General features: G+C 34.7%; 1 protein-coding gene across 1 annotated transcript; it reads left to right on the plus strand.

Annotated features, from left to right (window-relative positions):
* The first annotated feature begins 1,583 nt into the window (after positions 1-1,583).
* LOC118199930 (astacin-like metalloprotease toxin 5) lies at positions 1,584-23,548 on the plus strand. The gene is made up of 6 exons (XM_035371817.2): positions 1,584-1,672; positions 4,408-4,475; positions 14,178-14,253; positions 19,895-20,009; positions 21,725-21,903; positions 23,201-23,548. The coding sequence occupies exons 1-6, from the start codon at positions 1,597-1,599 to the stop codon at positions 23,422-23,424; spliced, it is 738 nt and encodes a 245-aa protein (XP_035227708.1). The 5' UTR covers positions 1,584-1,596; the 3' UTR covers positions 23,425-23,548.
* Positions 23,549-24,313: the final 765 nt, after the last annotated feature.

A 24,313-nucleotide genomic window follows, 5' to 3' on the forward strand; every position in this document is an offset into this window, starting at 1 on the left:
AGTATTTAAAAAAATATGTAAAGGAAAAGAATGTTCAGTCTTATATGTAAAGGACAACCATAAATTTGAGCTTCATATAGACAAAGCCTCTAGTTACAGGTCAAATACTGCTTATTTAGCAAATAAAGAATCAGAAAAGGAATAAAATACATTCCATTTAATGAAATGCCTATAAAATTCCCTAACGCTTCTTCTATGGGCTTAGCTTTCGGTTTGTTAAAATGATGTTTAAGATAACACCATCGAGGAGCACTGAACGGACTTTGGAAAATGGCCCAAGAAGGAATATGTGAAACATTGATGTAATGGGGGCTAAAAAATGTTTACTTTGAGGAAGAATTCGACCTATAGCCAAATCAAGGATATCAGATAGAAACAAATCACCGCAAGTTGAACTAATTTAAATTTAGTCAAAGCATGCAAGCTATCTGCATAAGTTTCATGATTATTTTTATCAAAATTTTGGCAAAAAAAAAAAAAATATATATATATATATATATATATATTATAAACAATATATATATATAAACAATTAATAATTTATATATATACATATATAAACAATAAATATATATATATATATATATAAACAATAAAATGAGCAAGACTGATTGCTTCTTTAAAGCGGCAATGAAACAAAAATTTTATGATACAAGCGACCTAATCTACACTTTGCCAGCACTGACACTACACTATCTCTGCCCACGCATTTGCCCTACAAACAAAGGACTGCACAATTATCTTGATGCTTCGAGCATTCGATGGGCTGTAGTTCGAATTAAATTCTATAAGATATTTCACCCGCCTTCTTGGCATGCCTTCGTGGTGTCGTAGTCTGCACGCTGGGCACGTATTACAGTGGTCCGTGGTTCGATTCCCGGAGAAGGCGTTGCTCATTTTTCACATCTCCTGCTTCCAAATAACCTAATGTCTCTACAGTGGCGCCCGAAATAAAAGGGTGGTGGATGATGATTCTCCCCAACCAGGATTTGGCGATTGGATCCCCTAAAAAAATCCCAGTCGCGATTTAAAAGGGGGAGTATATAAGGTATTTCTCCCAACTTCTGCAGTGTCTTCGTGGTGTAGTGGTCTGCACTTTGGGCACGTATTCCAGAGGTCCGTGTTTCGATTACAGGCGAAGATGATCCTTTTTCATCTCTCTGGCCTCGAAATAACTTAATGTCTCTACAACCCAATGTAAAGAATTCTATTCCAAACAGATCCGGTACACTGCAGTGATTTTCCTACAAGACACTCTTACTAGATTTCTGCACCAAATTTCGAAAGCTATTTTACTGGCATTATAAATGAAGCTACTTTCAAGATTTTTTTGTGTCCTTGTTGAATTTTGTCATATTATCAGAAATGTAACCCTACATAATACAGACATATATATATATATATATATATTTATATATATATATATATATATATATATATATAAACATTCTAAGTTTTTTTAAATCATCTGTTATCGCGTTACCTGAAAGATTTGATTAAATCCTCATCTGGAAGAAGAAGTAACAGCTGTTTTCATTCCCATTTGCATTTTGAGATAAAGAGCTATAAAATCAGAAAGAATTTTTAAAAATGTAGATGTTCCATGATCTCAGAAGCAATATGAGGACTTTCATTTTTTCACTTTTGGTGGCCGTAACATGGGCAATACCAGGTATGTTTCCCACATTTTTCATATTCTTAAAAGTTTTATCACTTATATTTTCTTTTTTTAACAATTAAAATCAGCATGCTGATACTTTCAACTTGCACCATTGAGCTTCCCAGTATTAGCTGTGGGTTTTGGGGTGCCCATTTCGTAAGGAAAAACCGGCAGTTTGCTTAAATTTTAGATGAGTTTGTTTGCTGTCTGTTTAATTTAAAACGGCAAAACACGTGACAGTTTACAACGGGATAGATGTCTCTGTCAAGGATCTGTTAAGGGAAATTGAACCTTGTTTATGTTACATACAAGAAAGCCGGGGAAAATCCATGCAGTGACCCGATCATTGATAAATCGCTGCTAGTTCGAATCCCAGTAGGATTCAAACTAGCATCGATTTATCAATGATCAGTGATTTTATCCGTTTTGCCACAAATTTTCGATACGAAGTTTTTAATTTAATTTTTAATTATATCAAAAAGAAACTTCTCTGACCATTTATATCACCATCGTCATCAAAATATATCCCTTCTAACAAAGCAACTAGCATGTAACGACCAACCAGCATTCATATTCATGAAGAAACCGAAATCCTGTTTTCAGATGCATAATTACACTTAAGAGGTAAAATATTCGATATCTAATTAATAGATAGGGGTTCGACCTTCACGACGGCGCAAGACCATCACTACCGTAACGGCTACGCCACAAATAGCAACTTCGTAGTGACGACAGCTAGCACGTTCACTACCAAATAGTGCTAACAGCCCGAGAAAACCTGATCCACCACAAAGGAATACTTGGAAATATATAAATATATATGTAAATGAATAAATCAAATGTATAAATAATGAAATATATAAATGATAATCTCAAAACTGCCTAAAAAAATAGCAAATGCGAGGTAAGAGTACACAATAGTTTATATTCGAGACAAGGTGGCAAAAGAACGGATCTGACAAAAATATTTTTACAAGCATGTAGTCTACAAGTGCATTCTTATTTTCATAATTTTAGATCTTCATTTAAATTAAAGTGTGTTGAAGAAGGATATAGCGAGCGATCGCCCATGATTTGGTGCAGAAAGTCGAGATAATTTTTCAAAAAATAGATATGATTTATGATTTCGTCATTTTCTAAAGAAGTACCTCCAGTGTTAAGAAGTGTTCAGTATGAAATTGTTAGAGAACTCTAAAATTATTGAAAGTTGGGCTCCTGCTTGGCACAAAGATAGTAGTTGAATCAGACGGTAGATTTCCATAAAGTTGGAATTCAGAAGCTGATGGTACGGTTCGATAAGTGCGATAATGTAGATAAAAAGTATACTGGAAAGTAAATTAAGGCCGGGATTTCGTGCAAATTTAAAAATTGTTCTTGTGTTTAAGTAATATCAAAATTTATTTACTCAAAAAAAAAGCCTCCTACGTATTGTAAGAAATTGTTACGAATTTGGTATTTAAAAAGCTAATGTTAGTTCAATTATAAATTAAATGGTTTTATTTCTCGCGTAGTGCAGCGCAATATTAAAAGAAAGCTAAGCCGGAAAATTGAAAATACAAGAGCGCGTGCATTAAATAAATAAATATCTCTTTTTGATTTCGAGAAAGTACTGGAAAATTCTAGCGCGTGATTTTTAAAATATTACAAAAGGAGGAAAACATCTCAGTTTGTAGTTGTTGCTTAGTTCGTTGTTGTTTAGAAAACTGCTCTTGTTGATTGTAGCGAATTCGCGGATTAGCGTTCTTTAGCTGTTTCGAATTACGTTCTATTGGACATTTGAGTAGTTAAAAGAAAACTACTGTGAGATATTGTAATACTGCATGATAATTTGAGAAAATTTAAGCATTTTTGTTGTGATAATAATAAATTTTTGTTCATTTTTCATCGGACTTGTGCATTCATTTCATAACGAACCCGTACGCACGCAACAATATCATATATCCTTTTGTAGAACCTTCTGTTATTATTAACAATATTATTACGATCAATTTATTATCAACCGTAATACGTATAAATATTATGATTCTTCGATTGATCATATTTCTTATTTCAAAAGAATGCGAAATTTGTTTTCTTCATAAGTATGACTAAACTGCTTCTTTGCTTTGGATGGTCATCAACCAGCTCAGCTCACATTTTAATTACACACAGCAGACGGTGCAAACGAACACAGCTCGCATTACAAATTTAAGACTGATAGATATCGCGCGTTTTGGGAAGAAAGGACTGTTTAGTATCACAACCGCCGAGGAGTAAAGAAAAACTGGCAAATTTATTAGGTTCAGATCACTGATACAATTAAACAAACTGAAGTACGTTTATTAAACTAGACATCAGTTATTTAATTTCCGTCTGATAATGCTCCCAGTTTCAAACAGCTATTTAAAAATATATTCAAATCCATTTTATTAAAATTTTTAGACTCTACTTCATTTAATAAGCTACTTTTAACTAACTCATTTTAAAATAATTAATTTCAGTCAAAAAATAATAACAGTATATTATAATTTATCACAAATATATGATTTCTGAAATTTTTTTCTTAAATTTCTCTACTTCAAAAGAAAGGAAATTAAGTACAATGAAATCTAAATTTCAAATTGAAGGTTATATCTAGATTACTTATTCTGTATTATTTCATTTCTTCCGAAAAAATGTACGAAACAAATTCTTCAAATTTTGCAAATGTAATATTTTTGCAATGATTTAACACTTTAAAATTCATTAATTTTTCATCTCTCCTTAAGCGATGAAAAATCCGATGGTGAACGAAAGTCTCTTTGAAGGTGATATAATGGGCATAGATCCTAATACGGTAAGTGACTTGAAGCATTCTGTAGCATTAAAATTATATTGTGAAATTGAATTCAATGAGAAAAGTTATATTTTCGTATGCAATATTAGATCCTTTAAAAAATGAGTTTATGTTTTTCATAGCTTTATACATTCCTTTTCAAAAATAAATGAAGGAAGTGCATGTTATTGACGAATTAAACATCTGTAAATCCCATGCATAGAGCATGTGTAAATTAAACATGTGTAAATAACCTGAAATGATTATGATTTCAAAGTTTCTGAAAATAAATAGCTAGAAGCTGCATCTGCAATATTACGATTAGTAATTTATGAAATTTCAAGTAACTGTGATGCTTGTTGCTGCATAGGTATGCTAAAGATTTATAATGTCATTCTAAGATCAATTTTGCCTGGTTCAATTCTTAATTAAAGTCATTTCTTAATTAAATTCTTAATTACTAGTATGTCAATACATGTTTGAATGGTGAAATATCTGGGGACCTCCCTTGCCAAAGAAAAGTTCAAATGTACCATAATAGTGAAAAGTAACTAAAACATATATTGACTTATCAGAAGTACGTAACATGTTACCCAATTACAAAGCTCTTGGTAATGTAACATCTAATACATCAATTGTTATGTAATTAATATGGATTTATATATATTTAATATGTATTTAACATGTATTTGTGATTTTAGTAATTGTTATTTTCTTCAAAATATGGCTAAAGGTTATTTGTTTAAAAGTATGCCACATGGCTTCAAGGAGTGTGACACGGCAAATTAATTCTTTGTATACTGAAAACACTTTATTTATATATTAAATGGCAATAAAAAATCGAACTTCCTTTTATTACTTGAGGTGTGATGATATTACTCATCACTGCAAAAGAGTCCCCAGTGTGAAAAGAGTTTCACAAAATTTTATTCGGTTAACAGGTTAAAGTATCAGGTTCAATGTTTCTTCTAACCTTCTTCGGAAACATACAATGACCTGACTAGAACAGAGAGCTTACTAAAGCTATGTTCCCTAATTGTAGTAAGTAGACAGGATACAGACGAAGGGTATACAAAACCCTTTATTTTTTCTTTATATACAATGACTTCCGTACTTCGGAATACAATGACCCTCCACTCGGGGTCTAACTTAAAAGATATCAAAATAAAACTAAACTCTAATTTAACTTTAGAATAAGATTGGCCTTATAATAACAGAAAGCGTATGTAGCACAGAGACTGTGAACACTACAATACGTTTACAATACGTTTAATTTATCAAGAGGATTAAAACCTCTGGCCTGGAAGGCAAAGTAGCAACTGCGTAACTTCTAAGGTAAGCGGCCTGCTTCGAACTCACGGCTTCCTCTCTTCTGCTTGGCAAAAAGGCCACACTTAAATACTTGGCGTTCGCCAGACAACTTTGCATAAACTCCTTCACGCTTATAATTCTGGCCGGAAGTAGAAAATAAGAAGTGATAGTAAAGATTTAAAATAAAATAACCGTTAGTAAAACTTAAGATCCTTACATACTTCCCGCCAGAGTTAATTAGTTTGAAACTGAGGTCTAAAACGACCTTGTTGAAAACTTTTAGCTCTAGAAACTAACGCGAGACCAACCTTTTACAAACATAACTTAGCTAGAAACTAGAAAATTTTAAAAGAAAGAAATTTGTTACAATAGCAGCTCCCGGAATATACAACAATCTTTTTTCTTTTTCATCTGTACTGCATCAAAACAGGAGCTTTATTCAATTCTGGTTCCTTCCAGAGATCTGGAAGGAAAACTAGTTTAATGAAATGTTACAGAATGACATTGTAAATAACATATAGAATATACTTTTCTTAACATTCTTATTTCATTCATGACTATTTTAATTATCTCTCCCCGTGCTCTCTGACATGTGTTGTAAAAACACCAAACACGAATGTGTTTCTGTCTATGTGTTCAACACTTCCTCCTACAATCAAAACACTAACGTGTTAAAATTCAACATACGAGACCTCTTAACACACCCTAATTTCAACTCTAGACCCTGAGGTACTATTCTGAAAGTGGCTAACTCTAAAGTGTAGCGTCAGAGAGCCTAACTACATCATTCAACCTTTAACACATATTCACCATGATTTAATCTTTACAGTCACACGAATAACAAATTTTTTTAACATTACTTTCACTTTTACCATATCACGGTATTTCTAAACATTCAAAATAACAGTTCACATGTATACAAGAACATATCAAGATGCCGTTAATTTTACACATTTGAAAACATACATTAGTAGTACATTGTTAACTTCTATTCTTTTCAAAGCAAGTGCCAATTCTTTCTACATTGAAATAATACTACATTTCAAAAAGTCTTTCAGACTAAAACGTCTTTCTTGTTAGAATGTTTTAAATAAAATTTATACAATAACTTTTTACAATATTTAAGTCTTTATACAACGCTATTATACATCAACTTTAGTTTTACGCGCGAGTAATTGAAAAACATAATAAGAAAATCGGTCACAACTCATTTCTCGCCCTTTTGGCGATAAAGGTAGACCTCGCATGAGGTAAAACTTCTTGAAATCTGCCACTTGCAGTAAGAATGAAAGATTAACTTAAGTTTGTAAAGTAACATAAAATTTTACTTATCTTTGTAAAATTCAGACATCCTTTTCTGGGCCCAGTCTTTAAAGGTGCTGCAGACCGTAGCTTGGTTGATCCTCCTTCTTGTACGGGCTCGCCCTTCAGTGCTTTCCTCTGGAAGCTTCCGTTTTTCACCACTACGGCCACCCTTGAACATCTTCCTTCTGTCCTCTGCTTGTGGTCTTGGCCGTTTGAAGGCAGCTGGTCTTGGTGGAACCGGGAAACTTCTGTCGTGATCCTGCTTGGACCTCGTTGTTGGCCGTTCAAATTTTTCTTGTACTTTTTCCTCCGCCGCTGATGGCCCTTCCGCAGTTCGGCGACTTTTGCTGCGGAGAGTTCTGTCGGATGAGTCAATCTTCCGTTTCACAGCCGGGTTATAGTTGCCGTCCTTTCTCCCGGTCTTTTCCACATACGTCGTCCTTCTCCCTTCTTCATTCTGGGGGTGTTCGTGAACTCTGTTTTTTCCTTCAATTTTTCCGCGGGGCAATTTTCTTTTCACTTGCTTCTGTCTCTCATTGGCTTGCCCTTGTACTTGTCGTTTTCCCACCTCTGGAACTTGTACCTGCGGTGTCTGCCGTACCGGATCCTGCAAAAGATCTGAAAAGATTTGCATTTTATTACGGTCATAGAATGGTTTTATCTGGTCAATGTTTGCGGAACAGGTTTCACCATTTCTTGCCTTTAATACTACAACAGCGTGAGTTATTTTTTCTATAACATATGGTCCTTCAAAGCGTGGAAAAAATTTGGCAGTTTTATCTTCTGGTGCTGAAGAAAGTGAATGCTTAATTTTTAGTACTTCATCCCCTACTTTATAAGTTACTCCCCGTCGTTTCAAGTCATAATACAATTTTTGTTTTCTTTGTGCTACTTCCGTATTCTTTTTTGCTTCTTTTATTAGTTTTTCTATATCACCCATTTTAAATTCCGGGGCTCTTTGTTGCACATAAAATAGTTTATCTAACGGTGTTATAACCTTTCTGCCTAGAAATAACTCAGCAGGAGTTTTGCCCGTTGTATCATGTTTTGCGGTCCTAAGGGCGAAAGCAAATTCATTGACATAGTTATCCCAGCTTTTATGAAAATTTTTAACATAACTACGGATAATTTTCACTATATTTCTGTTGACCCGTTCCGCTATATTTGATTGCGGCCGATACGGGACCATTTTTAAATGACGTATGCCCAGTTTTTGGCACATGTCTTCAAATATATTACTTACAAATTGAGGACCATTATCCGATATAACTTTTAGGGGCGCCCCGTATTTTAAAATATATTTATTTAAAATAGAATCGGTAACTAACTTCGCGGAGGCTCGTTTTAAGGGAACAATTTCGGTCCATTTACTAAAATGATCAACTATAACAAGGAGATAGCGACTTTTGTTTAACTGACTTTTTGGGAAAGGGCCCAATAAATCGATGCCGATTATTTCATTTGGAAATTCGGATTTAATACTATTTAGAAACCCGGCCGGGCGGAAATTAATATAATTAACGGCTTGACATGTTGGGCAGGACTGGACATACGCCCTTGTTAACTTTTGCAGTTCAGGAAAGTAGACTGCCTCGCGTACGCGTTGAGTAGTTTTTCGAATACCAGCATGAGAAGCTAAAGGGCTGTCATGGAGCTCTTGCAGGATATTTAATCTAAGACTAGCTGGGATAACAGGTCGAAATTCGTTGTTCGAATTCGTAGTTTTTGTGTAGAATAATAGACCATCTATTAGTTCGTAATGGGCCGCCCTATTTCTTATCGCCACAATATCTTGGTGGCTAAAATTTTCAGGATCCTTCAAATACTCATAAATACTTCCAAACTCAGGATCCTTACCCAGTTCGGTTATTACAGTTTCTCGGGAATTTATTGTACACGCTGTCAGCATTGCAACTTTTACGGTATTACCCTGTTCGTCTAATTTAATTCGTGACAGGGCATCTGCTACGATATTTTCCTTTCCGGGGGTATGCTTGATTACCAGATTATATTCTTGCAGCTTGAGTGCCCATCTTATTAACCTTGGGGATAAATTTTTTCCAGAGTACAATCTAGTTACCGCCGCATGATCAGAATATACTGTTATCGGCGCCTTTCCAAAATAGACTCGGAACTTTTGCACTGCTAACAGAACTGCAAGTGCCTCTCTCTCGGTCGCGGAATAGTTTCTTTGTATTTGATTTAAAGTTCGGCTAAAAAATGCTACTGGCTGCTGATTTTGCGAAAGTACCGCTCCTACCGCATAATCCGAAGCATCCGCTGAAATTTCTAAATTTTCATCCTTTTCAGGAAATTTCAACACAGGGGCTTGCGTTAATGCTTGTTTTAATTTTTCGAAAGCACTATTGGCTTCGGCCGTCCACGAGAATCTTGCCTTTTTCCTTTTTAATTTTAACAACGGCTCAGCGATAGCCGCAAAATCTTTTATAAAGGACCTATAATATGAACAAAGTCCTAGAAAAGAAGAGAGCTTCTTTGCCGTGTTTGGAGTCGGATACTTTTGTACAGCGATTATTTTTGATTCATCTGTCTCGATCCCTTTTTGCGATATTTTGTAACCTAAATATTTTAATTCAGGGGCTGTAAATTTGCATTTTTCGACATTAAATTTTAGACCGGCCTCATTTAATAAAGAAAACACCTGTCTTAAATCCTGTACATGTTGGTCTACATTATCACTAGTAATAATGATATCGTCTAAATAGATAAATGTGGACTTTCCGAGAACAGGTCTTAACACAATGTCCATGCATCGCTGAAATGTTGCTGGGGCGCCTGAAAGGCCAAACGGCATTCGCAAAAATGCATAAGTGCCAGACTTGGTTATAAAAGCAGTCTTAGGCACGTCCTCAGGCCTGATCCCTATTTGAAAATAACCATTCGTTAAGTCTAAAGTTGTCATAAATTTGGTTGATTTTATGTTCCTTAAAATTTCTTCTATAATCGGTAAGGGATATACCGGATATTTCGTTATGGAATTTAATTTACGGTAATCAATAGCGAATCTCCACCTTTTTGGATGCTCCAAAGGATAATCATTATTTTTCTTACATAAAACCACCGGAGTAGCATAACTACTTGAGATAGGCGTTACGATCTTTTTACGTAGCATATCGGTAATATGCCATTCTATAATTTTTTCCTTATTCTTATCATACCGGTATGGTTTTTGACGAACCGGCAATGCATCTCCGGTGTCAATACTATGGTTAGTAACCTGGGTAAATCCTGGAATATCACTAAATAAGGAAGCAAATTCACTTACCACTTGTCGGATTCTATCTTGCTCGTCATTAGGCAGGTGGTCGAGATTTAACCTTGGCGGTTCAACCTTTTCTACATGCACTGGTTTCATCGTCAGCTTAAGAGACGCTTCATTAAAATCCAGTGTAGCTTGTGCGTCTGAAAGAAAGTCTATTCCTAGTATTAAGTGTGCTTGCAAATTCTTTACTATAAAAAACATCACCTTTACTTGTTCGTCCTTGATACGGATGTACAAAGGTACTTTACCTACGCACTTACATTGTTCTCCTTGCGCCGCTAATACTGTTGTATTATCCGCATTATATATGCGGTATTTGCGAAAATACTTTCTAAAAAAGACTTCTGCCACACAGGAACACTGCGCGCCGGTATCCAGGAGCGCGGTGGCCGGGATATTATTTACCAAGACTTCAATCTTCGGAAGAGTTAAATTTTTCACCATTACTGTATTTAACTTGTAGGAAGAGGGGTTTTCGTGGCCTTCGGATTTCCGCACCCTCTCGTCAGCAGAAATCCGTTTTAGTTTAAATTATTTTTTCTTTCGGTGCTTTCCTTCTTTCTCCACTGGCCTTGAGACTTTTTTCCTGGGTTGCTATTGAACTGTCGACGTTCGCCGGCTGTTTTTGAATGCTCGGGTTTCCTTGCCCACTGATTCGCTTTTTCTCCGTAGCCATGTGCTTGAGTTTGCTGTAGTCTTGGCGTACCAAATTGGTTTCGCTGTTGATATTGGCGTCTTCTTTCGACGTCCGCCGTTCTTCTACTTTCAAACTGGATTGCTAGCTCAAATAATTTTTCCAGTGTAGTCGGATTTCTCAATTCAATAAAGTCTTGCACTTGGGGTAGTAACCTCGGCAAAATCACTTGAATTATTTCAGGATCCGGACGGTTTCCATACAAGAGCTTGAAAACGTGAATTTTTCTTAAAATAAACCTGGAGATGTTTTCCATTCTTTGTTGATATATACTGAAAAGTTCTGTTTCTAATTTCGCACGATCCCTTACAACAGGGAAGGCTTTTAGTAGGGCAGTCTCGAAATTTTCGTAGGTATAGGTGGGACTTCCTGCTTGACCCAAGAGACTTCTGCCGATATATTTGAACCAGTTAAGCGCTTGGCCCCTCAAAGCGCTGGTAGCTAAGGTAACTTTTTGAAACTCGTGCACGGGGTAGAGCATGAAGTGGTCATCCAATTTTTCCAAAAAACTGGTTACCTGTGAGTTTCCATTAAACGTTGCTTCTGGTTTCATCGAAGCGCGCATGGTCTGGACAATATACCCAAATCCTTCCAGGGCGGCAGCTGGCATTTCTGGATTCTGAGCTGTTTCTGCAGGCAGCACAGGTTCTTCTTGAAACTCGGCCATGGTTATTCTTCGTCGGGCGCCACTATCAGTTTCAATGTTTCTTCTAACCTTCTTCGGAAACATACAATGACCTGACTAGAACAGAGAGCTTACTAAAGCTATGTTCCCTAATTGTAGTAAGTAGACAGGATACAGACGAAGGGTATACAAAACCCTTTATTTTTTCTTTATATACAATGACTTCCGTACTTCGGAATACAATGACCCTCCACTCGGGGTCTAACTTAAAAGATATCAAAATAAAACTAAACTCTAATTTAACTTTAGAATAAGATTGGCCTTATAATAACAGAAAGCGTATGTAGCACAGAGACTGTGAACACTACAATACGTTTACAATACGTTTAATTTATCAAGAGGATTAAAACCTCTGGCCTGGAAGGCAAAGTAGCAACTGCGTAACTTCTAAGGTAAGCGGCCTGCTTCGAACTCACGGCTTCCTCTCTTCTGCTTGGCAAAAAGGCCACACTTAAATACTTGGCGTTCGCCAGACAACTTTGCATAAACTCCTTCACGCTTATAATTCTGGCCGGAAGTAGAAAATAAGAAGTGATAGTAAAGATTTAAAATAAAATAAACGTTAGTAAAACTTAAGATCCTTACAAAAGTACGACATAAACATAATCTGATTCAGACAAGCGGGGCCAATTGGTGGAAAGTATTTCTGATGGTAGGTTGGTATGGCGAGATCCAAACTCCTGGCAAGCCGAAGCTCGCCTTATGGCTTTTCTAGATTGGTCACTATTTTTTAGTATATTACACAGGGCATTTTAGATGGTATGAGAGAAGCAAAAGCGCGGTATGCTCTGCACAGTAGGGATGCTGGAGCAGTTTGGGCTTATTGCACAATTAGAATCTTGCATCCCATTTATGCACCTTGGCCTGCTGGAGTCTATTTCATTGATGCATGTCTTGCGGATTTCACTCCTACCAGCAACTTTGCAGGGCCATATACGTACAATTCAAGTAGCGATCTTTTGCTCAATATGGGCAGCTAGCTTTGCACAGTTCAACCATTCGGCCCCCCTCATAGTCACCCAGTTGTGTGTATGACTATGTCGAAATTCATGACTAATATTCTATAAAGGAGACTCTGAGATTACATTTAGCAAAATTATCACAGGTAGATACGCTAGACAAAATTCAGTTTAGTCTATATATTCAATGGATTAAACGTTATCGTCTTATATAGGGAAAATATAGTTGTCAGATTCACCACAAGAAGAAATCGAAAGCTGAGGGTCTTTCAGATCTGCAAAATCCGTCTTTTTTGCTAATTATATAATTACTTAAAGATCATTCAAAGGACTAATAGTGGTTTTATTATTCTGACTCGAAACAAGTGCAGTAATTTTCACCTTACCATAAACAGGTAGCACATCCAGTGTTCGGTTCCCAGTAATAGAAAGGCTTCATAAAGTTTTCTCAATGTGAAACGTGATTAGAAGACAGATTCTCTTAATAGTTGCTTCATAAATGTTTATCCTTTCTATGGCAAATATCCAACAAGTACTTTGAATCAGTAAATAATCGAAAAATTCGTTGATACGTATTTTGCGTAATTCACTGTTGCCAGCAACTTTGTACGGCCATGTACGTACAATTCAAGTAGCGATCTTTTGCTCGATATGGCCAGCTAGCTTTGTACAGTTCGATCATTCGGCCCCTCTGAAAGTCATCCAATTGTTTGTATGATCTCTGGTTCTGTCTAAATTTATTACTAATATTCTATAAAGAAGATTCTAGGATTACATTTAGTAAAATTATCACAAGTAGATGCGCTGGACAAAAGTCAGTTTAGTCTCTATATTCTCTGAATATAGAGACTAAACTGAATACGATATCAATTTATAAAGGAAAAATATAGTTATCAGATTCCACACAAGAAGTATCATTCGACGCAAGAAGTATCATCCTTGCATTTCATGTTATTCTGACTCGAATGAAGTGCAGTCATACACCGGTAGCTCATTCAGTGTTCGGTTGACAATAAGAGTAAGGCTTCATGAAGTTTCCTCAATAAGAAACATGAATATTGAGCAATTTCACTGCAAAGTTCCGCCATAAGTGTTTATCATTTCTATTTCAAATAGCCAACAAGTACTATGAATTAGAAAATAATTGAAAAATTTCCCTTTGCCTGAACGCGTTTTGTTCATAAAGCATGATAAAGTAACAAACGTAGGTACAGAGAACACCCCATATTTTAAGATCAATCCTTGTCTAGACATAAATGTATCAGAATCTAAAGGTTGGCGTATTCAAAGTATACTTGAATTGTGAATCAAAGTTCTGAATTGCAAGAAGTTCACAAAATGCGTTTTGAGAACATAGTTTCTTTCTCTTTGTCTCTGTACAGTAAAATTTGGAATACTTATTAAAGCAAACTAATAGCATAGACAAATACATTACATTTTAATAAAGAAATATAATAATCAGTTTCAGTATTCATTTTCTACACAGGACAGAAATGCCATTCCAAGAGATTCCCGACGATGGCCCAACGGCGTAGTGCCTTACGAGGTGGATGAAGCCCTGTGTAAGTAATAATTCTTTTCTTGCCATTTTTTTTTTTCATAAGTAGCGAAATAAGTCACCTCTTATTCAGAAGACCTTGCTTAATGTGATCACGATCGTCGTTAATGTTATCATCATCCAATTGGCAAAGTCCCACCCATTTCTATATAAAAACATAGTAAGTATTTCGCTTAACACGATCAACAATTCGGATAATGTGATCAAAGTATTATAGAATGAACTTTTCAAACTAAAGTAAATTCGCTAAGGCCAAAATAAATTACAAACTTATCAAATGACACAAACTATCACCAAAGGATTAATTGATCATCCATTTAAAACTAAGCAGAAAAGCAACCTTGATTTACTGTAAATTTTGAATAACAGTATCGATTTCGAAGCAGTTCAGGCACAAGTACAGTTTCTTCAGAGTCAAAAACTATTTCGACAGACTTTTCTTTTTCTTGCATCAAAAAATTTCTGTAAGAGTAGAGGTCGTCCCAGGGTAGAGGATCTGTCAAATAACTTCTAGAAATATTATGAACAGTTAATAAATGATCTAATTAATACTTGGAGATATTCTACTTGTAATGATATTCTAAGTAAAATGTTGTAGATAACATTCCTAAATAAAATGCTGCAAAATTATTTATATGTTTCTAACAAGATTTATATTAAATTAGTTAAGTTCCATTGTTAGTTTGAAAGATACCATTTTCATAGTTTAATCTTTTTAGTCGGCTAATATTATCAAAATAGCCGAGGACAAAGGACATTACATTATGTGACTTCTTTTGTAAAACACCACCAGCACGTACAAAAAACACATTTCGTTGACATATTTTTGCATATAATTATAAAGTAACTTCCAGTGTACATAAATTTACTTCGAACGTGCTGTCCAATTAATGTGGCAATCAGAACAGGATGTTTCCTTTCCAATCTGCAAAGGTTCCGATCCAGGTTAAAGCCCGGTCATTTGTTAAAGTCCTGTCTACAAGGACTTCACGCTGTTAAAATCCGTTGGTCTAGAAGTCTGTTTAAAACATCGGTAATAAAAGGGAAGACAGGAATCTCATTCTCTGAGGATTCCCAATTAGATCTGAAAACGGAACTAAGAAAAGTCATTATTTTCACTCGTGATATTAATGATTTACATTCATGTCCATAAATTAAGGATAATGCAAAATCAGGCAAAGGAAGAGTTAGAAGCAAAACAAATTTGACTTATTTGTAAAGCTTATTTATTAAACAAAACGTAAAGAGCAAAAAAGGATGCTATATGTTTGATATTATTAAAACAAATTAGCGATTTTTTCTCCCTGGAGCAAATTACAAAAAAAAACCTATTTACAAAAAACCAATATTACATGGTTGGTATAATTGTTAATACATTGTATGTCTCCCAGACGATGCAATACAGTCCGTACAATGCCTAGGCATGCTGAGTATCAAATTATCGATCTGATCTTGGGGGATATTACACCACTCAAAAAGCAATGCTCTCCGAAGTTCCGGTAGACATGCAGGAGGAGGTTAACGGGCTGCAACTCGTATGCCAAGCATGTCTCACACATGCTCTACTGGATTCAAGTCCGGTGAGAATGCTGGCCAGTCCATATGGGTGATATCCTCCGATTGAAGACATTCGCTGACGATGTTTGCACGGTGAGGACGGGCGTTGTCATCCATAAACACAAATTGTGCGCCCATGGCGCCCCGAAACAAACGTACATGTTGTTCCAGAATGACGTCCCGATAGATTTGGCTTGTCATGGTTCCAATTTGAACATGTAGGTCAGTTCTGGAACCCAGAATAATTCCACCCTAAACGAGCACTCCTGCACCACCGTAACGGTGTCGTTCAATGATGTTTTCTTGGTGGTAACGGGTACCTTGAGCTACCATATGAAAGTCTGGCCAGAATCAGACTGCAAGCTAAACCTAAACTCGTCGGAAAACATCACACAAGCCTACTGTTGAGGTGCCCACAATGCATGCTCTCTACTCCAGGCTAACGGACAGTGAGTTGCAGTAGGTGGAACGCATCTGACAGGTCTACGAGCATATAGACCAATCTGCCCTAACCGTCTGTACACGGTCTGCCTTGAAATTGTCGTACCAGTGGCTGAAGTGAGCTGACGAGACAGGTCTGAGGCTGTGCTCCGCCTGTTTCTTTTGGCAGTAACTGCCAAATACCGGTCCTCATTCGGCGTTGTAAGTCTGGGGCGACCTGTGCCGTCTACTCACATTACCATCATCTTGGAATCGTTGCCAAAGCTTGGAGATGACACTCTGGGAAATTCCAAGTTCGTCTGATACTTCCAGTTGGGTACGCCCACATTCCAGACGGCCGATAATTCTACGACGTAAAAAATCATCCAAATGCGTCCTTTGTGTCATAACTATTCGGTTATTGCACTAAAATGCTTATAAAGCGCCGGCGAACAATTTTTCTTCTTTTCCTGTATTCCTTATATATCACTCTCTTACACTCTCGTCATTTTTACGTACCATCGGTGTCATCTGGTTACTTCCTGAAATTTGCATAATATGATTCTTGAAGATGTGTGTAGTGATTTTACAGGTGATATGTTTATTTTAGAGTTCTATTTCCGCGTGACTCCGAATTATCCTTAATTTATGGACATGAGTGTATAACTGAGATAAATAGATGTATGATTTGTCCTTTTGGTACTTCAAGAGTCCCTCAGTTTAAGAAATCGACATAAGCGAAATAAAATTCAAATAGTACAGAAGCGTAAGAAAATATGTCATATACTGCGCATGCTATAACCATAGCTTAATTGTGCTTCGAATGAAAATAATAAATATTAAAAATAGAATGAAATAGAAATAATAAATGAGTAGGAAATTAAAGCAACTTATAGCACTTAATTTTAAATTTACATAGTTAATTAACGAATGTTATTGTAAATTAATGACCTCTTAAGCAGATAATCTTTAGGTGCTTTGGCATAATTCAGGAAATGCAAATCTCATACTGATATATTACGTAACTGACTTTCGTCATAACTAAAAAATCAACATGCATATAAATTATTGCATGATGTACAATGAAAATGTTAATGGCATTTTCATTGTACATCATGCAATAATTTATTTGGATGTTGATTTTAACTGCATGAGATAAGATATCATCTTCAATTTCCTCCATAACATTCTTTAGCAAAAGTGATAACTTTTAGTTTTACAATTAGTAAAATACGCAATCCTTTTCCGTCGGCAGTTTACACTATAGAAGTAATGATGAATAGTGTTTTATTCGAAAAAGCGAGAGTGGTATTTCGAGGATGAGAAAATCTAATGACTGCTGAGAACTCAGGTAAAATTCGACATTCTGTTCCCAGACTCCGAATTATATTCATCCTTCATGTCCTCAAGTTGGGAGAATTGAAAAAAAAGTAACTTTTGCCACCGCCAACAATATCCTTTAATTCTACAATGTTCTCATTCCTATATATAGTGGAATCTATGGCATTCATCACCGCATGATGTACAATGAAAATGTTAATGACATTTTCATTGTACATCATGTGGAAAAAACGGAAACAAAACAAGATATAATTTTCACTAAAACAATATCAGATTAACAAACGTGAAAGAAAATAACTTGCTAATTAACTAAGCAATTTTCATAGAGGTAATCTCATGCAGTTATTTATTTTCCTTTTTCTAAACACTATTAGACTAAATTATGAGTAAAACTTTACAAAAAAATATTAATATATTAATAGCCTTTGTTAATTAAGTATGTAAATTTAAAATTCTTAAGTGCTATAAGTTGCGTTAATTTTCTGCTCATTTTTAATTTATAAACAGTTAAATTTCCTTTTTACATTTTCAACAAAAATTAATTCTTTCAAAAATATGAAATATAGAAGTAAAAATGTCTCTTTCTCCTTTTTGCGCTCCCAAATTATTATGTGAAAACGCATTTGCAACTTTTCAAACTCGAAAAACGCGTGTGTGCGATGTTACCGTCATGCGATGATTTTGTAGGTACTTTATTTTTTACTATGGTATTTTCGACGACTATGTTTTTAAACGGCGAAATTTTTTAACCGCTTTCTTTTCGACTACCATATTTTGTACCAGACGTTTTAGAACTGCGATGCTTTATTTTCTCCCACGATGTTTTGTACCGCGACGTTTTCGCCTTGCGTTGTTTTCGTCCGCGATATTTTTGACACAATGTTTTCGACGGATACAAACACCATAAGTATCAAGCTGTGCAAGAAAGCTAATAATCGCCTTAAGAGGCTTAAACTCCTTTTTGAATACTAGCTGGGTTATTTTGCTTGCTGTAACGAAGCATTGCTTTTAATACAAATAAAGAATGAGGTTAGATAGTAAGTCGAGCTCTATCTGAAAAGTTACAAAACCTATTATAATTTTAACAACATTCGTCATTTAAAACCATAAAATCCTGTTGTAATATAAAAAAAAAAAAGCCACGGAATATTCAGACTTGTATAAATATCTGAAAGCTAACTAAGATCTGTTTGCCTTAACTTTCTCAATATAGTTCGATCGGTGAATTAGCCGACAAATACAATTTTACGGTAAAAACTCTTCAAACATTAAAATATATGTATAAGCTGAAGTTAAAATTACTTTATAAATACAGCTTTATATATCTTTAAATAATAGAATAATTTGTCATTCTAATATAGGCAGACTTATTAAACGAGCTGAAGATGAATGCCATAGTTTCCACTATATATAGGAATGAGAACATTGTAGAATTAAAGGATATTGTTGGCGGTGGCAAAAGTTACTTTTTTTTTCAATTCTCCCAACTTGAGGACATGAAGGATGAATATAATTCGGAGTCTGGGAACAGAATGTCGAATTTTACCTGAGTTCTCAGCAGTCATTATATTTTCTCATCCTCGAAATACCACTCTCGCTTTTTCGAATAAAACACTATTTATCATTACTTCTATAGTGTAAACTGCCGACGGAAAAGGATTGCGTATTTTACTAATTGTAAAACTAAAAGTTATCACTTTTGCTAAACGATGCTATGGAGGAAATTGAAGATGATATTATCTGTGAAGCATATAAGAATGACGCTAATGATGAAACAGGAATCAATGACATTCACACAGATTTGCCTCCACCGAAGGAGAATTGCTTGAAAATTCCAAGTTATTTGCTGATATTAAAAACCCAAGGCCTTCGAAAATTCTCAGTGAGACACCGATACTGAAATGTTCGCTTAATAGATAAAATAAATTAAAATATAATATACTGCTTCAAATGATGTCATTATGTTTGAAACCGCTTTCATAGTTCGTAAGGAATGTAATGAAAATGCGAGTATCCTTATTAATGTTAAAATCTGCAAAGTTGTTTCCAGCGGTGTCTATATGAGTCCCACCTCAAGACATTTCTCCATAGCTAATGTTGTAAATTCTGTTTTACCCTAAATAAATAATTAGGATAAAATGAAATGACTTTAATATTTTCTAATCATTTAAAATATGTCACTATTTTTCTGATAGAATTACTTATAAATCATTTTGAACTCTTACATAAGCCGACCTTCAAATTTCAGTTGCTAAAATTCGCTAAAATTCTTCGGATTATGTATGGAAATATACGGGATTTCTAATTTTGCCTATTTTGTAACGTAGATCCTATCTGGAATCTTTTGATGAGAGCAATACGTCACATCGAAGACAGGACTTGCATTCGATTCAAGCATAAAACAGATGAAAAGGATTATATCCGAATGGTGCAATCTAATGGGTAAAAAGAACCCTAATTTCATTCTTACGTTACAGATTGTCCCACTCCCAATCATTAAGTCATTTGAACTGTAAAATGGCGGTTTTAAGTAAAGTATTTATTCGAAACAGTAATTTTAATACTGATCTTTTTTGTCTATCGGTTACAAGATACGGTATGGTAAAGTAAATGCTTTAAGATGATAATTTTGTAAAACAAATATGCATTTATGTAGATTATTACAAGAAAATAATATTAATATGAACGGATAATTCTAGATCGAAAACTTGAACACCATGTCATCTAAACATCAATTAAATGTAGATCATTCAGAGTTTTCTACGAGCTTTTCTTGACCCTCAGAAGAGAGAACAAGGCATCTAGAAATCCATCAATTAATGTAAGCTCACTTCGAGCATTCATTGGATTTAGAACGTTTGACGATGTGATTGTTAATGGTAAACAACCATAAAATCACACAGATGTACTAGATTTCTCTAATGTTTTTATCCATAGTCAAATAAAATCAAGATAATGCAATCAGCAGAAATGTTTTCTCACTTTTAACATAATATTCAATAAGTTTAGCATAGCATTCAAAAATGTACTTTTGAAATTGAAAATTGAATTCATTATGAGATAGGCAGAATGTTAAATGGTTTTGTCCAACTCAAGTTAACGCACATCTTTTGCAACCATTTTAATCAGGTTAGGGTGAACTATAATATTTGGTATGTTAGAGGTATGAGAAGTGTTTATTATATTTAGATCTAATGCAAGTTGACAAGCACTAGTATTTTCTTTCAGCCAGATATATAAGTTTCCTATTTTCATCTTAATCAACTTAAATTGAGCTTATATAAATATTTAAAGAGACGCTCTTTAAATTTAATCTAAAATTAATTAAAATGTAATTTAACCATACAACAGTAATGGAAAACCTGCAAGCTATTCAAGTAATGCCAAGACTGTTGAATGTTTCATACGGAATTCTTGTAGCACATAAATATTCCTGGATATTCCCTTCATTACACGCACTTTCAACGTAATGATGGTTTGGGGTCATCATTAGCAAGGACACCTGAAAGACTGATAAAATGCCTTTGCCTGTGTAGCGATGGCTTCTAAATAGAAACGTGAACTTGTAGTATATCATTTTCGGGACAACGTCATTACAGCTGTCATTTAGCGTTTAGTCATTTTACTGGATACGCAGCCAATAAAACAGCATTTTTCAACCCTGGAAAAAACAACTACCAAAATCACGGAAAGAGGCAGTGCAGCGCAATCGGCATTTCAAATAATGACAAACATTGGAAATATATAAATAGTCTACTTTTGCAAGCACTGCATTCGTCCAAGTTACAAAGGAATGCCATCATATTTAAGAGATCATTTATATTATTATTTTATTTTCATTTTAAAAACTATGGAAGATCACCTAGGGACGTTTTATTTCTAGTTCATTTTCACTGCAAAAGTGGTTAAACAAACTTCAGTCGTTACACTTATAATTTAAGCTAAATATAACCCGTTCCTTGTATTCTAATCTTAAGATTGGTAGTTCCAGGCCAAAGGAACAATTCATAATAATAAGACTATAACAACAACAGCAATCAATCAATTTACAGTAACAGTAATTAATGTATATGCTAGTTTTGTAAATTGCCTCTACTTATTTATGCTGCATAATTCAAAATTAAAAAAAATGTTCTGTCCTACTTTCTTCTCCGCAGATGCTGGTCGTTCGTGGGCAGATTAGGCAATGGTGAACAGAAATTGTCATTAGGTCGCGGATGCGAGAATTTTGGAATTGTGGTTCATGAGATTCTTCACGCCCTTGGTTTTTGGCATGAACAAAATAGGTCTGACAGAGATGATTACCTAATCATTAACTGGCATAATATTGACCCAAGTAAGTGAAATATTTTTAGTACCGAGTTAAGTACTATAATGCTACTTCCAGCACCAGTTTAATAGCCATTAACATGTTGTTTTAACACTGTCATAAACTATACGTTCAAGCAGATTTCTTCGAGGTGACCATATTTACAAAAGATCATCGGCTTAGAGAGAGTTATTCAGTTTATATTTTAAGAGCTGTATATGTAATGCTACACATTTTTAATTAGTTTCACTATGTATTTTCGAATTTATCTACCTATAAATTAGTTACAAGTGCTAAAAACAGGTAAACACCGATAACTCTTCCAGTGTTCCTTAAGAGGCAGCTGGATAGGCGGGCTAAAATTATTCTATTAAATTTATTCAAAATTGTAAAGCAAAACTTAGCATAACTATTTAAGGAATTGCATTCAAAAATTTGTGGCTTAACTATTTTTCGTAAGGAAAAATATTTTATTTTTAATTACCGGAAGAAAATACTTTTCAATCCTTTATAAAGATATCATTAGTCATACAATAATTTCGCAGTAAAAGAACTCTCTGGGACCACCACTCATGATTCCAGACTTTTGGTCTTTTGTAGAGGTAGTCTCATTAGAAAAATTGTTCTCAATTAGCACACTTTAGTTATTAATGCTACAGATTCGAAACAAATATGATTTCTTTGAAAAGGAAATATCTCATTCCATTTCGGTTCAATTTAAATTTCGCGTCTGAATAACTGTTTAATTTTTCAGTGGCTATAAATCTCTTTAAATACGATATATCATTGAATACTCTGTATTCAGATTATTTTCCTTAGATAAAATACTTTTAACTTGCAAAAGGTAATCTTCTATCCATTGTTTTTTCATTCTGTAGTACTTTTCAAGAGAATCCTTTTATAATTCTGTAAATGATTTAAAGCCGTTAACCAATTTTCAAAGTGAGAAATGGAGCTCAAATCCAAACCTAAAAATGTTTTCATAAAGCATTTTTGTTTGTACTCTGAAACATATATTTTAGAAACTTAAATCGAACAATTTGACTACTCAGCAATTTCCGCTCTTAATATATTCCCCCAAAATAGCCCAATGAGTGCTTTGCCATAATTAAATAACGTAATTTAATCTAAACATTGGATAAATATGCGACGCATGACAAAAAGTCTCACGTTTTGGCTCTGTAGTATGAGATAAGAAACTTGGGTAGTTGAAGTTGAATTTGATACATCGCATGTAAATATGTGCAACTTTTGAGATAAATATTTATAAAAAGATGATTCTTTTTAACCCACCATACGTTATTCATTTATTTATTATTTGCAGAGTGGCATTATGCTTTCAAAAAGTTAGAGCCTTTTGAAAATCGTCTCCTGACTCCTTTCGACTACGAATCCATTATGCTTTATGGTGAGAAGTCTTTTAGCATCGACGGAATTGGCAAGAGTATGGAATCCACGGACGGCAGGCACTTGCCGGAAGCCTACAACAAACCCGGGATGGCAGCATCAGATGAGAAAAGACTTAAAATGCTGTATAACTGTCAATGAACCAAAGCCTGTTTGGTTGATGCTACATAGCGCATGTGAGCTACAAGTAGAAAATTCTTACTGTATCATACTTTAATCGGTTTTATAGGTTGCTAATAGAAATAAAGACTTAATAATGTGATAATCTAAAGTAGTGATGACTAATCAGAATTGGCCTAAACCCAGAAAATCATAAATTCAACCAGCGGAAAGCCAAATTCATAAGGATTTCATAACAATTTTTATCATTATTTCATAAAAATATATATTAAAATACAGACATTATCTTGGAAAGCGTATTAAGTTTTTTAGAACAGGAAATGTGAAAAATTAAATATGCTCTGGTCGAGATTGGAAAAACGGATCTTTCACTGTTAATTGGGAATGCTGCCAGTTACCCACTACAGCAAGCATGGAGGAATGGGGGACTTCCTTGCATTCTCTCCCTCACTTAAGAGGCAAGTAGGGAGAAACACGAAATGCAGTCGACCAAATCCAAGTGGTGACGAATTACTGTCCATAATTTTAGTTTAGTCGATACTGTAGTAGCATATATATATATATATATATATATATATTTGCTGTCAAATAGTTTGAGAAATCGATTATGCCTGCACCGGAATTCCAACTACTAATTATCCATTGCTAGCTTGATTTCCTTCTACTTAACTACAATAGCATGCACAGAGCAATCAGATAATTTCTTCTAATCAAATAACTTATTTAGATGTCCGATAAATAAGCATTTACTTAAGATTTACAACAACACGAATTTTTAAAGAAATATTAAACATGACATTTAATGGGAAAGGTGTGGTTTGATGAAATATCGTACCTATGATTTGTAAACCTGAGAATATTTGACAATGCTACATCAATTAATCTATTTTTAAATATCGATTTCATACCT

The sequence above is a fragment of the Stegodyphus dumicola genome, chromosome 8, assembly GCF_044657685.1.
Source record: "Stegodyphus dumicola isolate Sdum_Otavi_A_Nest chromosome 8, ASM4465768v1".
Classification (NCBI taxonomy): domain Eukaryota; kingdom Metazoa; phylum Arthropoda; class Arachnida; order Araneae; family Eresidae; genus Stegodyphus; species Stegodyphus dumicola.

Bases quoted from the DNA above. Each gene is read 5' to 3' on its own strand.
- LOC118199930 (XM_035371817.2), top strand. From the start codon at position 1,597: ATGTTCCATGATCTCAGAAGCAATATGAGGACTTTCATTTTTTCACTT. The intron at 1,673-4,407 runs GTATGTTTCCCA...TCTCTCCTTAAG, and splicing joins CGTAACATGGGCAATACCAG to CGATGAAAAATCCGATGGTG. The intron at 4,476-14,177 runs GTAAGTGACTTG...TTTTCTACACAG, and splicing joins TGGGCATAGATCCTAATACG to GACAGAAATGCCATTCCAAG.